The sequence below is a fragment of the Mus caroli genome, chromosome 1 (genome assembly GCF_900094665.2).
Source record: "Mus caroli chromosome 1, CAROLI_EIJ_v1.1, whole genome shotgun sequence".
NCBI classification, from domain to species: domain Eukaryota; kingdom Metazoa; phylum Chordata; class Mammalia; order Rodentia; family Muridae; genus Mus; species Mus caroli.
Window position 1 is genome coordinate 148,211,339 of NC_034570.1, and position 14,331 is coordinate 148,225,669.

General features: G+C 46.1%; 1 protein-coding gene across 5 annotated transcripts in view; it reads left to right on the top strand.

Moving 5' to 3' along the window:
* Window positions 1-14,331, top strand: part of LOC110311456 (protein transport protein Sec16B) — a 62,614-nt gene that overhangs the window by 43,053 nt on the left and 5,230 nt on the right. For all 5 annotated transcript variants that reach the window (XM_029476203.1, XM_029476212.1, XM_029476198.1 and 2 more), the window contains 8 exons: window positions 2,368-2,485; window positions 4,034-4,145; window positions 5,811-5,916; window positions 7,829-7,969; window positions 9,100-9,213; window positions 10,133-10,205; window positions 11,354-11,653; window positions 12,186-12,253. In XM_029476203.1, the coding sequence (XP_029332063.1) occupies window positions 2,368-2,485; window positions 4,034-4,145; window positions 5,811-5,916; window positions 7,829-7,969; window positions 9,100-9,213; window positions 10,133-10,205; window positions 11,354-11,653; window positions 12,186-12,253 (1,032 nt within the window). The remainder of the gene's footprint in view (window positions 1-2,367; window positions 2,486-4,033; window positions 4,146-5,810; window positions 5,917-7,828; window positions 7,970-9,099; window positions 9,214-10,132; window positions 10,206-11,353; window positions 11,654-12,185; window positions 12,254-14,331) is intronic.

The following is a 14,331-nucleotide window of genomic DNA, read 5'->3' on the forward strand; positions in this document are numbered from 1 at the left end:
GGAGTTACTCTGATGACATCTTATGACCACCATTATGACACACACACACACACAGTGCTGTTGAGATAGATAGGGAGCAAGTATCACATGGAGTTGGATAAAGCATCCTTTATTCCTTGTGATGATTATAAACACTAAATAATTACAAATAGTCGGGAATTCTAAGTGTTAGCAATTACTGTCAATTTCACTCTCCCTCTGTGTAACAGGATTGATGTAGACTGTTTGCAAATTACCTTTCTTCTACTGAGGTAGTGTGTGTGTATCTATAAATGTATACACACAAATGTGTGTTCATGCCTATTGTGAAATTTATAAGGTGCAAACCAAGTGTGAAGAACTGTGCTGTGTGCTTCATATAATTGTCTCATTTTATTGTCACTGGGAATCTTCTCAGGTCCAAATGATGATCTCTGTTCTAGAGACGAGGAAACAAAGGTTCAGTGCAATTAAAGACTTGCTCAAGTTCACACTGCTAGCATGAGACAGGACTTGGGTGGAATAACTTAAAACACCCAAAGAAAGAGAAAGACATTAAAAATGGAAATATATTCCATGTCCAAGGATTAATAAAATTGATATCACAAAAACGACTAAGCTACCAAAAGCCGTTCACATTTTAATTCTATCCCCACCTCACTCTTTGCAAAAATAGAAGACACTATCCTAAAATTCATATGGAAACACAAAATACACCAGATAGGCAAAGCAACCTAAGCAAAAAGAACAATGTTGAAGGGCTCACTTTTCCAGATATTAAGGTATGTTACAGAGCCACAGTAGTATAAAGAATACGGTACTGGCACAAAAACAGACATCTAAGACAATGGACCAAGATCAAAGACCCAAACATGAGGACACCTAACTACAGCCCTTCCTATTTGACACAAATGCCAAAGATATAAGCTGGAGAAAAGGAAGCATCGTCAACAAGTGGCACTGGGAAAACTGGATGCCCACATGCAGAAGAATGAGATTGGACCAGTGTCTATCTCCTTACACAAAAACTAACTCGAAATGGGTCAAAGGCATGTGAAATCTGAACCTAACGCAAGCACTGTATGTGGGTCGCCTCACAGTTATACAGGGCTGATGACTTTCTCCCGATGCATGGTGGAGTCCACAGCCACTGCACTGTCACCAGGCTGAGAGGGGAATAGAAAGTTGGCTTGATTTTTTTCATTTCTTAAGTGGTAATAGGAAGTCATTTCACAGCAGCATCATGAAGGTTGCCATGTGTGAAGGGCCTTATAAGACCAGGACACACTAGCCACTTGTAAGATACTGAGCAACCTGAATCCCTGACCTTTGTACAGGGTTAGCATGGGCAAGGGAGATCAATCTTTCACTTCCCTTTTCTCACTAAAACCTGAGTTGTTTTGCAGTGGGGACAGCAGGGTGTGGGGAGGAGGTTGTCTCTAGATATTTGAAGTGAAGGCACAGAGAAGAAATTGGAAAATTAGTAAACTAATAATTCCACCTTATTTATCACTTTTATAACAAGTGTGTATCTGTGTGTGATATACATGTGTATGGGTTTGTATGTGTCTGTGTTTCTGTATGTGTGGGTATGTGTTTGTATCTGTGTATGTGTATCTGTTTGTGTGTGTGTCCCTCTCTGTGTCTGTCTGTGTGTATGTGTGTGTTTATGTGTATATGGGTATATGTGTGTATGTCTGTGTTTTTTTATACGTGTGTTTGTATGTCTGTATGTATGTTTTTGTGTCTCTGTGCGTATGTGTCTGTATGTATATATGCCTGTGTGTCTGTTTCTATGTCTCTATGTGTGTCTGTGTGTGAGTGTATATATATGTATGTATTTTTGTGTGTCTCTGTATGTGTGGGTGATTCTGTGTATGTGTGTGTGTGTGTATGTATATATTATTTTCCCTCTCTTTATTATTTATCTATTTATTATTTTTTTATTTTTTATTTTTTGGTTTTTTCAAGACAGGGTTTCTCTGTGTAGCTCTGGCTGTTCTGGAACTCACTCTGTAGACCAGGCTGGCCTTGAACTCAGAAATCCGCCTGCCTCTGCCTCCCAAGGGAGGGATTAAAGGCGTGCGGCACCACCAGCACCCAGCTCTTTTTATTTGTATTTTGAGACAGGGTCTCATTCTGGTCCAGACAGGCCTCAAATTTGTGATGCTCTCTTAGCCTCCCAAGTGCTAGGTTTACAGGTGTGGGCCGCCAACTTGTTCAGACCGAACTCCGAATCAATGAGTATTAGCATCACACACAATGAATAATAGCATCAATAGCATAGCAGACATTCCTTGAACTCCATGCCTACGTAGCATGGAGCAGCCTTCTTAACTACACCCTGGTTGGTGGTAAATGATTCTGTAATTCGTTATTATTTTTCAGGTTTGTGGAGACAAACAGTGGGGAGACTGGCGGCCCCACTTGGCTGTGATCCTGTCAAATCAGGCTGGAGATACAGAGTTGTGCCAGCGAGCGATTGTCAGCATGGGGGAGACCCTGGGTAAGCAGAAATTGGCTTCCACCTTCCCTGGGGCAACTTTCCATGTCTGACATTAGTTTAGGGTTTCCTAGTGTTTCTCAACTTTCCTAATGCTGGGACCTTTGATACAGTTCCTCATGCTGTGGTGACCCCCACCCCAACCCCAACCATAAAATTATTTAGTTGTTACTTTATAACTGTAATCTTGCCGCTGTTAGCCTCCTGGTTAAGAAACCCCAGGGCAAGGTACCTCCATCTGCCTTTGCTATGTTTGTGTGTTTGTTTGTTTTTCCATATCTGTTTCCCAGAATTCCCACTGGGAGCGTTGTGTTTCCATTGCTATATAGCCTCCTCTTCACTTTGTACTTACAGGTGAGGTGCCTTTACCTTGAGCTAACACAGGGGCATGCCACTTCCTCTTGCCTTGGGGACTTCAGATGGGAAATGCTGCTTTTGCCTAAACCACCTTGGTATCTCTCTGTCTTTATTTCTATTATCTGTCTGAGAACAGGGCCTTACAAGTATGAATGTCTACAGGATATCCAGATCTTTACTTCACAAATTTGGTCTAACTTTTAGAAACCATGGTGTTCTTTGCGGAACGCTGTGAACAACTGCTCTTCTGAATTTGAAGCAGCCCTCTGTAAGGTTGTGACCCAGCTGCCTGATTGAAAGGGGACCCATGTCTATTGGGTACCAGACTCTGTACTTCATCTGCTGTTAGCCATTTTCTCACTGCTGTGACAAAATGGCCGACCAAACCAACTTCAGCAAGGGGGTTTCTCTGGCTCACAGTTCTAGGAAACACAGTCTGTCACAGCAGGCGGGTGAGATGTGACTAGAGGCCTGGTGTTCACGGTCAGGAAGCAGAGATGGGTGATGGGGTTCCTTCCCTTTCTTTCTCTTCACTCCTAGATCCTAGCCCAGAGGATAGTGCCTCCCACACTCGAAATGAGCCCTCCCCATTCAGTTAAACCTCTCTGGAAGCACCCTGAAGGTCACGCCCAGAGGTATTTCCTAAGGTAGTCTATTCAAGTTGACAATGAAGATTGACTGTCACACCCACTTAATTCAAGTTTAAAGTAGTAGAAAATGTTTGGAGAACATTTAAAAATCAGGAACAATTTGGTAATTGATGTGATTTTTTTATGAGCACAGGAAAAGTCTTCAATTATCCAACTTCAGTAGAGGAAGCAGCCACACCCCACAAGAATGTTTAAAATCCATTTTTGATGTCCTACTTTACTTAGGTATAGGCATCTTGTCTCAATTCTCAGCCCCAGGAACGACCGTGACTTTTAGAAAATTCCCAATGAAAAACTCATCAGGGGGATGTGAAACAGCACACAGCATCCTGGTTGTGGCTGGTGAGAACTAAAATGAAGGATCTGAGGTCAGAAACACTGATGCAGGAGGGAAGGAGAGGGAGATGTCACAAGAACTACCCTGGTTTATTCATATCAGGTTTCTGCTCTGACCCTGGGGTCCACTATTTAACTCTCTGTTCTACTCATACACTGGGTCCCACAGGGTGTGCCTCACGCCTGGGCTCTTGTTCTCCTCCTGCAGCTGGAAAAGGGCTTGTGGAGGCATCTCACTTCTGCTATCTCATGGCTCATGTGCCCTTTGGTCACTATACGGTGAAGACAGACCATCTGGCCTTGGTGGGCAGTAGCCACAGGTACGTGACTTTTGTAAAGATGATTTGCACGGGTTATTTTAGCCCTTGCTGGGTTTCATGGCTTCACTACTCATTTTCTTGTGTAAATTTCCGCTACTGCCTGCTCCTCCTCTCTATCCTCCTGCATTAGTCTAGGCAAGGTGACCAGAGGGTGCCACATCACACCACCAGAGGGCCTTTGGTGCTGTTAGTGCTTTTGATGTGTATTGAACTCTTCTGGCCACTGGGTGGCAGCCTAGCTCCACAACCAGAGATAACATAGAAAAATGAAAAGAAGTTTACAAGTAGTATATTTTGGGCAGCCCTGGGCCTATTCTAGGAGCCTACTTTTTGGGGCCTCCATACTACTTATATATTAATTTGGAGCACAAGCTCTTTGGAATCCTCTACATCAGTCACTTGTTTTCTGGTAGCCACATATCAGGCTTTTTTTTTTTTCCCCTGAAGAACCCCCAAAGCCCTGGAGAAAGAGTGAGTTGAAGCAGATAATCTTACCCTGGGTGGTCCTCACTGCTCTGGATCTTTCTACCCCTTTCTCCTTAATAGTTGTGATTTCTGAGCAATCATGGTATTGCGCTCCTAGAATTCTAGCAGTCAAGAGGTATAGACAGGGGGATTGTAGCAAGGCCAATGCTAGCCAGGGTGGTGCAATGAGTTCTAGGCTAGCCAGCCAGCCAGGGCTACGAACCTGTCTCAAGAGAGAGAAAGAAGACATTTCTGAGATGCAGAGCTATCAGTGTCTTTGCAGTGTTTGCTTTGCTACAGATTTACTTTATAAAAAGGTAACTGCACCAGGGGAAGCAAGGTATAGAGGGATTGAAACCTTGCCTAAGGGAGCCTCTCGGGGGCACCATCACGATGGACTTGGAGTCTAGACAGTAAGGTTGCAGGAGCCAAAGTTGTAGCTGATATCCCTAATCCTCTACCACCATAGCAATCGGTGCTCCTCATAGATTCTTCTCTTGAGCCTGGGCTCAGATAGCAGAGTCAACTTCTCAAGGCAGTCTGTCTGGGCTAAGCATGGCCATAAAGGTACCTAGCTTCCTATATCCCATGTTCATGACTCCTGGGGAAGTTTCTTGAGATATGTTAGCTGACTGGAATATAGGGCACCTGGCAAGCTGTAGAGGGGAGATGGCAAGTGTGTGTGTGTGTGTGTCACATTCACCTGTTTTCTTTTCTCACTGGCTGGATGAACTTCCTGTGCAAGATCTGTCATTTCTTTCTGGCTCAGTTGTCCTCCCCAGTCTGTGCCAGGCCATCTGTGGTGCTCCTGGACTCCACGGCTTCCTCTTTTGCACTTGGCAAGCTCAGGCTGCTCTGTCTTTCCTGGGACATGCCAGGCTGGAGGGCTGAGGGCTGAGGGCTGAGGGCTGAGGGCTGAGGGCTGAGGGCTGAGGGCTGAGGGCTGAGGGCTAAGGACTAGTTTTTAGGACGTTGAAGTGGGAGATGTTGAAGGGGGGTGTTAAGGAAGGCGCAGAGCCTCCTCCTCACAAGCAGGCTCTTCTAGAAGTGCTGGCACTCTCACTTATTGCCCAAACCTAAAGAGATGGAGGACAAGGAGGAAGTGCGTCTATCTTGAGCCCACAGGCTCTTTCCTCTTGTAGACCTGCCTGAGAGCAGCATCTCCGCCTCACCTCTGTTCTTGTTATTCCCTGCTTTTAGTCAAGAGTTTATGAAATTTGCAACAATTGAGGCTATCCAGCGGACGGAAATCTTCGAGTACTGCCAGATGCTGGGCCGCCCCAAATCTTTCATCCCTTCTTTCCAGGTAACTGAACCCGGAGCGGGGGTGGGGGGCGGCCATCAGCCATGCTGTGTCTAGATTGTGGGCAGCCAGGTTCTTAGCCTTGCTGTTTGGCACCTGGTACCACCGGCCAAGTCATCTGCATTTGTCCTCTTTAGCGGGAGTGTGGGAAGGCTTAGGGTTTCTTTTTATGTTCCCGGAAGGTCAGAATTTTACAGCATGAAAGCAAACGGTTCAGAAGTCTTTGCTGGAGGCATACATGCGGAAATCTTGCTGCAGTTCTGCCCCTCCCTCCCTCCCTCCCTTCCTGTCCTTCTGCTGCCCTGGGCTCTTCTCTCCTAGCACTTCTGCTCAGCTCCCACAGTCCTCTGGTCCCTCTGACTGCTCACCTTCTGACCACTCCCCCTTTCTCAGGAGCTTCCCTCCTGCTCTTGCCTTGGCCCATTCTCTCTTTCTTCTCAGGGTTTCAGTTGTGTAGGTGGCAACCGCACTGCCAGGCTCTTTTCTCTCCCCTCAGCCCCTCTGTTTGGCATCTCGTTGCTACCGTATGTCCGTAGTGTTTGATGCTGGCATTGCGTCATCCTCCAGTCCGATCCCCTATGTGTTTTGAGACCTGGTACCCAGTGGCCTTTTCTCGTGTCTCTTGCTGGTGTGGAGTGTGAACTTCACTGAAGCCTTGCAGCAAACTGGCATAAAACCGAGGTAGTTTGTTTCTGGGCTGGGAATAGGACTATCTCAGCCACGGCACTGGCTCCAAGGTCCCCATCTCCTATTGACTCGACACTACTCTGTATTTTCTTTCCCTTTTATGGGAAGGTACCTTTCTTTTCTGCCTTAAGTACCTTCTTCAGGCCTGAGACCTTGTCTAAATGGATGTCCTTCAAGGTCCGCTGTTGAGAATGTACACAGCTACAATAGCAACGCACACTCAACACAGAACACCCGTAACCTTGGGAATGAGTCCCTGTATTGTAAATACATGACCCATTTAGCCTCTCTTCTCCGAGAGTTTTGCCTTGCCTAGCTGCTCCTCCACAGGGCTCCAGCGTAGGCACTTGGTTGCTTTTCTTTCCCTTCGTTATTCATCCTGCCCACATGTTTTGTTGACGTTGTTCTGGGCTGGTAGTCTTAGTATAGCTATTCTTACCGGCTGTTTCACACGCTCAGCATTGTGTTGCCGTGCATCTTGAATATCACTTCTAATCCTGTGGGGTTTTCCCTTTCACAGAAGTTGGAACCGAGGCTCGAAGGGCTGGTTATTTTTCACCAGCTCACTTGTGCATACCATTTGTTCTAAGTACTTTGTGTGAATCCCCTAATTCTATCTTTATAGCTTCTAGTGGACCAGGTGGCATTGTCCATGCTCTAACAGGGAAGCTGAGGCACAGAGAGGCAAAGGGGCTAGCCCAAATGTCCCCCAGCTAGCATGAGTTTGGATTGGATTGACTTTGTTTGACACCAGAGCTGTCACGTTTGATCTCATCCTATAGCTCCTGTTATGGAGACTCCTCCTCCCTACACCAACATCTGCCTGCACTTCCTTGTGGGCTTCACAGCCTCTGCAAATGGTAGGGTTTTGTATCTTCATGTAAGCCCTTGTGCCGGGGCTGCACTTCACATGCCCAGGCTCCCTGTGATGTAGGCTGCTGGATAAAAGGGCTGCCCTGCTGCCTTTCCAATGGAGACCCAAGGCTGGGAAGATGAGTTGAAGTGATCCCTGAATCCTTTTCTCCATAATGCAGGAACTGTATGTAGGCTGGATTTGGAGTTGTGCCCATATGCAGATAAATTGCCCCAAATGGCACAGGGCCCTTGCTATTTGGATGCCAGAGTGAGCGGAAGCTGGCAGTCAGCTGACTTCCAAGAAGTCTTATCTACATTTCTCTGCCTCTCTCCTGCCCGGATGGACTCATCCCTGGCCCGTTCCTCTTCACAGGTGTATAAGCTCCTCTATGCCTCCCGTCTGGCAGATTATGGCCTGGCATCCCAGGCCTTGTATTACTGTGAAGCCATTGGTGCGGCTGTCTTGAGCCAGGAAGGGAGCAGTCACCCTGTGCTATTAGCGGAGCTCATCAAGGTGAGCGTCTCAAAGGGATCTCTGTAGGTGTTTTATCTTCAGTGTTCAGAGAAGCCATTGTAGAGAGGCTTAAACTCCACATTTCATCTTCTTTGAACGCACTGCAAAATTGGAGCCCACGGCTGTCTTTGACCATGTATGCATGCCCCGATGTGATAAGCAGAGGTCCTGTTTGCACAAAGAAAAACTGGCTGGGCAGGGGGCAGAGGGGTTGGGGGACTGCAAAGCAGGCGTGTTCTGCTTGAGAAGTTCTGTGCATCTGCTTTTCTGGTACAGTTAAACTGCAAGCTACGGTGAGCCGTCCTAATTACAAAAGCGAGCCTTTGAAAATAGATTTTAGTGATTAAACCAGGAAATGATCCTTATTAAAATACTTTTAAATGCATGGAATATTTTATCACGTGTGGGACACATTTAAAAAAGAAAACAAAAACCGTACCAACCCTTAGTTTCTTGGGAAGAAACAACAATCAGGAAAATAGTTGTTTCAGTTAATTGAAGGAAAAAACCCCACTCCATTAGCTAGAGAGTAAAAGGCAAGGTGCTCTTCAGTATCTGTACCGCTTTACATGAGGCCCAAGTGCTGGATTCTATAACCAATAAAATCTGTGCTGCCTGAGCCCCTGCCCACACTGCTAGTGGGCTGATGGCCCAGGATGAGTAATTAGAGTTTCCAGGTACAGAACATAATGACACCTTGAGGCAGAAAGCAACATCAGGTGGTGAGCAATGTAGATCGGAGTCCCATCCATACCAGAATCAGAATTAGCATTAACAAGGTCCCTGAGTTTTCTCGAATTTCTATTCTAGAAGTTTCTTGAAGAGAAGGCAGCAATGCAGGGACACAAAGCTGGAGAGCTCTCTTTTTCCTCTCATATTTTGGGGGCAATAATACCAAAATAGGTTGCTTATTTATTTATACTGCAATTTTGGGAGGAGATCTGCTGAATTTGTTATTTCTCAATTATTCTTTGTTATGTGATGTTTGAGTGAATTATGGCTCCTCCTCCCTTCTTCTTATTGCCTTCTCCCCTGTTGTCTTTCCACATGCCCCATTTCTCTCTCTTGTCATTCTCACTTTCTGCCCCTGACCTGCCTGGAAACTCGGCCTGTCTGCAAACTCGGCTCAGCTCGCAGAGAAACTGAAGCTGTCAGATCCTCTGGTTTTAGAAAGACGCCGTGGGGACAGGGACTTGGAACCAGATTGGCTTGTGCAACTGCGGAGGAAGCACAAGGACCTGGAGGTAAGGAGGGTGACACCAGGGTCAATGGGTATCCTGTGTTCCCCTTTTCATTTCCAGACATAGGCTAGACATAGAGATGCTAATTCCCTACCATGGGCGTCTCCTATTGCCTTTGAGGCATGGTCTGTGTCCCTGAATGTTGGGATTCAGAACATTTTGATCTTTACTTCTTTGCTGTGTGCAAACATTTTCCTGTGTTTGCCTAGTGCCACAGGGGGGCGCTCTTCCCAACCACGCTCCCTCCACCCCTTTCTCTGAGGACCCAGAGGATGTTTCATGAGCATCAAAGCTCCCCCATCTCTGTTAGGAACAATGGATCACAGTGAACCTGTGTCACTTTCATGTAATGTAGGGCAATTGCTTAAAGGACTTCCGGGCCTTTCCTTTTTGTTCTGACAATTGCGAAAGCTGCTGGTCCTAATCAGAAGAGTAATTGGAGCAGGGCTTTCCCCATTTTCTTTCTTCTACTCTGCTGTGAAGGCTGGACAAAGTGACTCTTTAAATGCACACTGCCTTTTCTCCATCCCTGGATAGCAAATCCCGAGGCCCATAGCTTAGTTGCTTCCTTTAGCCTTCACTTTGGGGAAGATGGTGACCCTCACTTTGGGGAGTATGGTGACCCTCACTTTGGGGAGTATGGTGACGTCACCTCACTTTGGGGAGAATGGTGACCCTCACTTTGGGGAAGATGGTGACCCTCACTTTGGGGAGGATGGTGACCCTGGCTCTGAAGAGAGCTGAAAGACCCAAGAAATAGTGTCTCATCTGCATGATTCTGGGCACTGGGCATTCAGTGGAGAGCTCTTTGTCTGGCCACTCCCCTGGGGCATTTCTTATTGACTTAACTTTTTCACTATCTTGTCTTCTGCCCTTATTTTCCTTTATACTGTTTAAAATGATTTTACTTTATTTTAAACAGCAAAATAGCACAGGAGCCCTGAGAGATCCTGATTTGACTCCTTCAGATATTTATGGAGCTGGAGGAACAACAGGTACCTAACATGAGATCTGATTACCATAATCAGATTGAAATATCTTCAGCTATACCCACACTTCCTTTTCTTTGGTGCCTTTTTCTTCTAGGAATTAAGCCTGTTGATCCAGGCTGCCTCTTTTGAGAGGCCTTTGCTGGTCTCATAGACCCTGGACACATCCAAATTCCCGTAGCATGAGGGTTCCTGCCCTGCAGGCCAGGTTTTCCAAATACTTGATTCTCTCTCTCTCTCTCTCTCTCTCTCTCTCTCTCTCTCTCTCTCTCTCTCTCTCCTAATTGTTTCACCTGTGTGCATACTTGCTCCCAGCTAGTTGTATTTCTTGAGTCCAGAGATTACACACCATCAGCATCTTTAGTAGTGTTCTAGACATTGGAGGAGGTGTGAAGATGTTGAGCTATCAGTTGGTCATGTAACTGAAATCAGTTTCAAAGTGTTTGCTCAGTCTCTTCCCTCAGATTGCCTCCAAGTGTCTGGTCAGCAGGACTCGTATCCCAAATTAACTCCATACATTTCATCAAAGCCATCCCCTAGGTGGTGAAGTTCAGACAAGATCCCCTGTCTCTTGCCTTACAGCCTTTAGTCCTTGCTTCCTGGCTGGGCAGAATGTAGGGAGGCTTTGGCTTCTGTTCCTTGGCTTTGTGTGAGCTTGGCTGGACATCTCTACGTGATAATGTTCTTACAGCCCTGGCAGGAAGGCTGGCAGCTCACAATATTCCTGTGTCCTGGGGCCAAGCATTTCACACACCCACAGCTTAGTGGATGTATCAGCCAGGTCCCCTCCAGGGCAAATGAATCCACATTCTTCATAAGTGAAGCCATCCTCTCTAAAGTGTCATTTGAGTTTTTAACTGTAAGTTTTTAAAGTCTAACGAAGTCCCCTTAAAGGAGAATATTAAAAGGTATAGAGTTCAGTTGGATGTCATTTCTGTCCTCTCCACACACAGGAGTAGGGCTCAGAGATTATCCAAGAAGTGAGAGCGTAATTCTGAAGAATGCAGAGAGTGGTATTACAGTTAGTCAGTGCTTTGCCTGCTATCAAATTAATGGAAGCCACGTGGAACAGCCAGCCCGTGGGATTGCTTTCTAGAGAAGACAAGCGCGGCAATGTTTAATGATTTGTCTAACTGCTGCTTCTTCTTCCTTAGACACTCCCTACCCGGATCTCTCCGGCCATCAAAACCACTCAGAAGACTCTGAGTACAGCTCCACCTTGTGGTCAACAGCAGAGCAGTCAAGCCTGACCCATCCCGTCGCTCAGCAGCCTTTCCCCCTGCAGCGAGATACCTACACAGAGAGAGACGGTTCAGGACACACGGGAACCCCAGTGCCTCTCTACTCAGTTACTGCAACCCACTTGGCAGCGACGAGTGGAGCCAGTGTGGCAGTGACGGGGACTCCTGGGGGAAGGGTTGGAGAGGATATGCTGCGGACATATCCTGCCTTTGGTGAGACCCACAGCCAGCCTGTGTACCTTGGTGGGTGGAGTCTATCTAAGTGGTAAAGTGGGTGAGGTAGTGGTACTAGGTGGGTGGAGTCTAAGTGGTAAAGAGTGGTGAGGGAGGTACTAGGACCTGGTGGAGGAAACGGGCTTGGGACTGATAAAGGCACGCGGTGAATACACTGGTGGCCTGCTCTTGTTAGCCTGGAGTATGTTCTCTCCTAGCCCTCTCTACCGGGACAAGCTGAGCGGGGCAGAGCACAGGGATGGGAGAATCCCTAAGGTCTAGCTCCACACTTAATTTCCTACATACCTAAGGAACAACCATAGTGTTTAGCAGGTGGAGCTGGAGTGATCAGTGTGTCACGAGTTGCCATAGATTGAGTAGAGCCGAGCAAATGGACTTTGCATTTGCTGTGACCTGCTTGTGGTATAAACTCTGGCCACTTTAGTCATCCCCCCCCCCATTTCCTTTCTGCAAGATGGATAGAAAGGGCCCAAGTTGAGACTCTCGTCTCCATTTCTCTTTGGTGCTTCAGGAGAGAACACAATGACTCAAGAAACCCTGCAAGATCCTGATGGTCTAGAAGTCATTTCCAGTCCTCAGGTGAGCAGAGGCGCTAGGAGGAACCCTGGTGACCACTCCAACCCGTCTGCGTTTTGCTATTTGCTCCTGGTATCTCAGTCACTCCTCTCCAGCACTGGCAGCTCTTCCCTTGTGCAAGCCACTCCTGGTTTCTTTCCATGTTTCTTTTCCGAGCCTGAGAGTCGGAAAGGAGACTGTGCTCCTGTGTCTGCTTAGTCCCACCTGTCCCTTCACCCGTGTTACTGAGGGACAGTGCGGTGGAGCTGGTGCGTGGATGGGTCTCTCTGTTTTGCTGCTTCTTCTAACATTGAAGAAGAGCATTGGTGTTTGTTTTAGCATTTGCCTTGATTTATGTCAGATCTCTATGGCATTAGTAAGAGTGTGGGAAAAGAAAAGTTACATCTTTTCTCTTTAGCTTTTCTCCTAGCTGTCTGGCCGTTCTACCTAGTCGATGACAGACTACACAGCACTTAACTTTGATGCCAAACAAGAGGTTCTGCAGCTCTGCTTTGGTTAAATGACTGCATTGTGTAGTTTTCTCAAGTAGTAATAGGCTATATAGGTCTTTTGTTTTTAAATTTAGATTTAGTTTTCTGTGTCGTGTGTTTTGCCTGCTTTCATGTCTCTATTCCATGTGTGTGCCTGGTGCCTGCAGAGGCCAGAAGGAAAAAAAAAAACAAAACAGATCTTCTGGAACTGGACTTATGGATAATTGTGAGTCAGCATGTGGGAGCTGACAATCAAACGCAGGTCTTCTGGGAGAGCAGCCAGCGCTCTTAACCACTGAGCCATCTCTCCATCCCCAGGACCATGGAGCTTTAAAAAAATGTACTTTTCTTTTGCAGAAAAAAATAGTATATTATTGTTATAGAAATATTAAAATGAAGAACCAAATAAATACTATTCTGAATTCCACAGTGAATGTTTTGGTTCTTCCATTATTTTTTTCTGGATATATATGTGTATATATATATATATATATATGTTTTTCAATAATTAAAACAGGTATATTTATTTCCTATTTGTTATTTAACACCATACAAGATTTTTTTCCTGGCATTTATAATTATTTTCTTAGAAGTGTGCCACAGTATCCTTTCCTTCCCGAGTGTCTATGGAACTCCTACAGTGTGCCAGGCACTGTAATGGGGCTTAGTGTGCACCCAGAGCTATTGGGGGTGACTAGAGGGGAGTAACCCTGTGCACTGGGCAGAGATGGCTGAGGCCCATGTCTCTGTGGAGGTCTTGGAGCAGAGGTCAGAGTGTAACATGGAGATGAACCGGGTGACAAGGGCACAGGTGTCAGCGTAGAGGGAGCCCTGAGAGGACACACTTGGGTTAATGGAGGGAGATTCCTGTGTTAGACAGCAGGGTGTACAGGGGAGGGAACTTAAAAACAGGCCATTTCTTCTCTGCCTTCTCTTTTCCAATCTCCCTCTTTTTCTCCCGTGTGTTTTCCACCTTTCTTTCACTGTTATACAACACAGATGGTGGTCATCCTAGAATACAGGCTCATGCCTATGTCTTGACTTACTAAGTCAGAAGAAATGCTTAGGTGGAATGCTGGCTTAGAATCCCTTCTCTGCATTTTACTAGCTGAATGTATTTGGGCCTTGCTACACATTTTTTTTTTCATATTTAAAACTAGATGGTAATAATAGTATATTTATCATTGTACTGCTGCAAGGATTCAGTGGATCATGATATGGAAAGCTCTTAGAACAGTGAACCAAAGGGGGAAAAAAGAAAAAGAAAAAGAAAAAAGAGAAAAAAGAAAAGAAAGACAGACAGACTGAAAAAGATTTGAGTCCTTGGCTGCTGAGTTCTCTGGCACTGCAGAGTGAGGATCTCTCAGAGGTTGCTTTCTGAACCTCATCTCCAGCAACAGCTTCCACACACCTTCTCCAGATCTTGCCTTGGTTCTGAGACTATGACCTAGAGAGGTTAGATGGCTGACAAACCCCCCTAATGTTAGGGAGAAGATGGACAGTGGGTAGGTCCTGGTTTGTCCCCTCTCCTGTGACCAACATTTTTTCTTCTTCTTTTCTCTTCTTTTCTCTCTCCTCTCCTCTCCTCTCCTCTCCTCTCCTCTCCTCTCC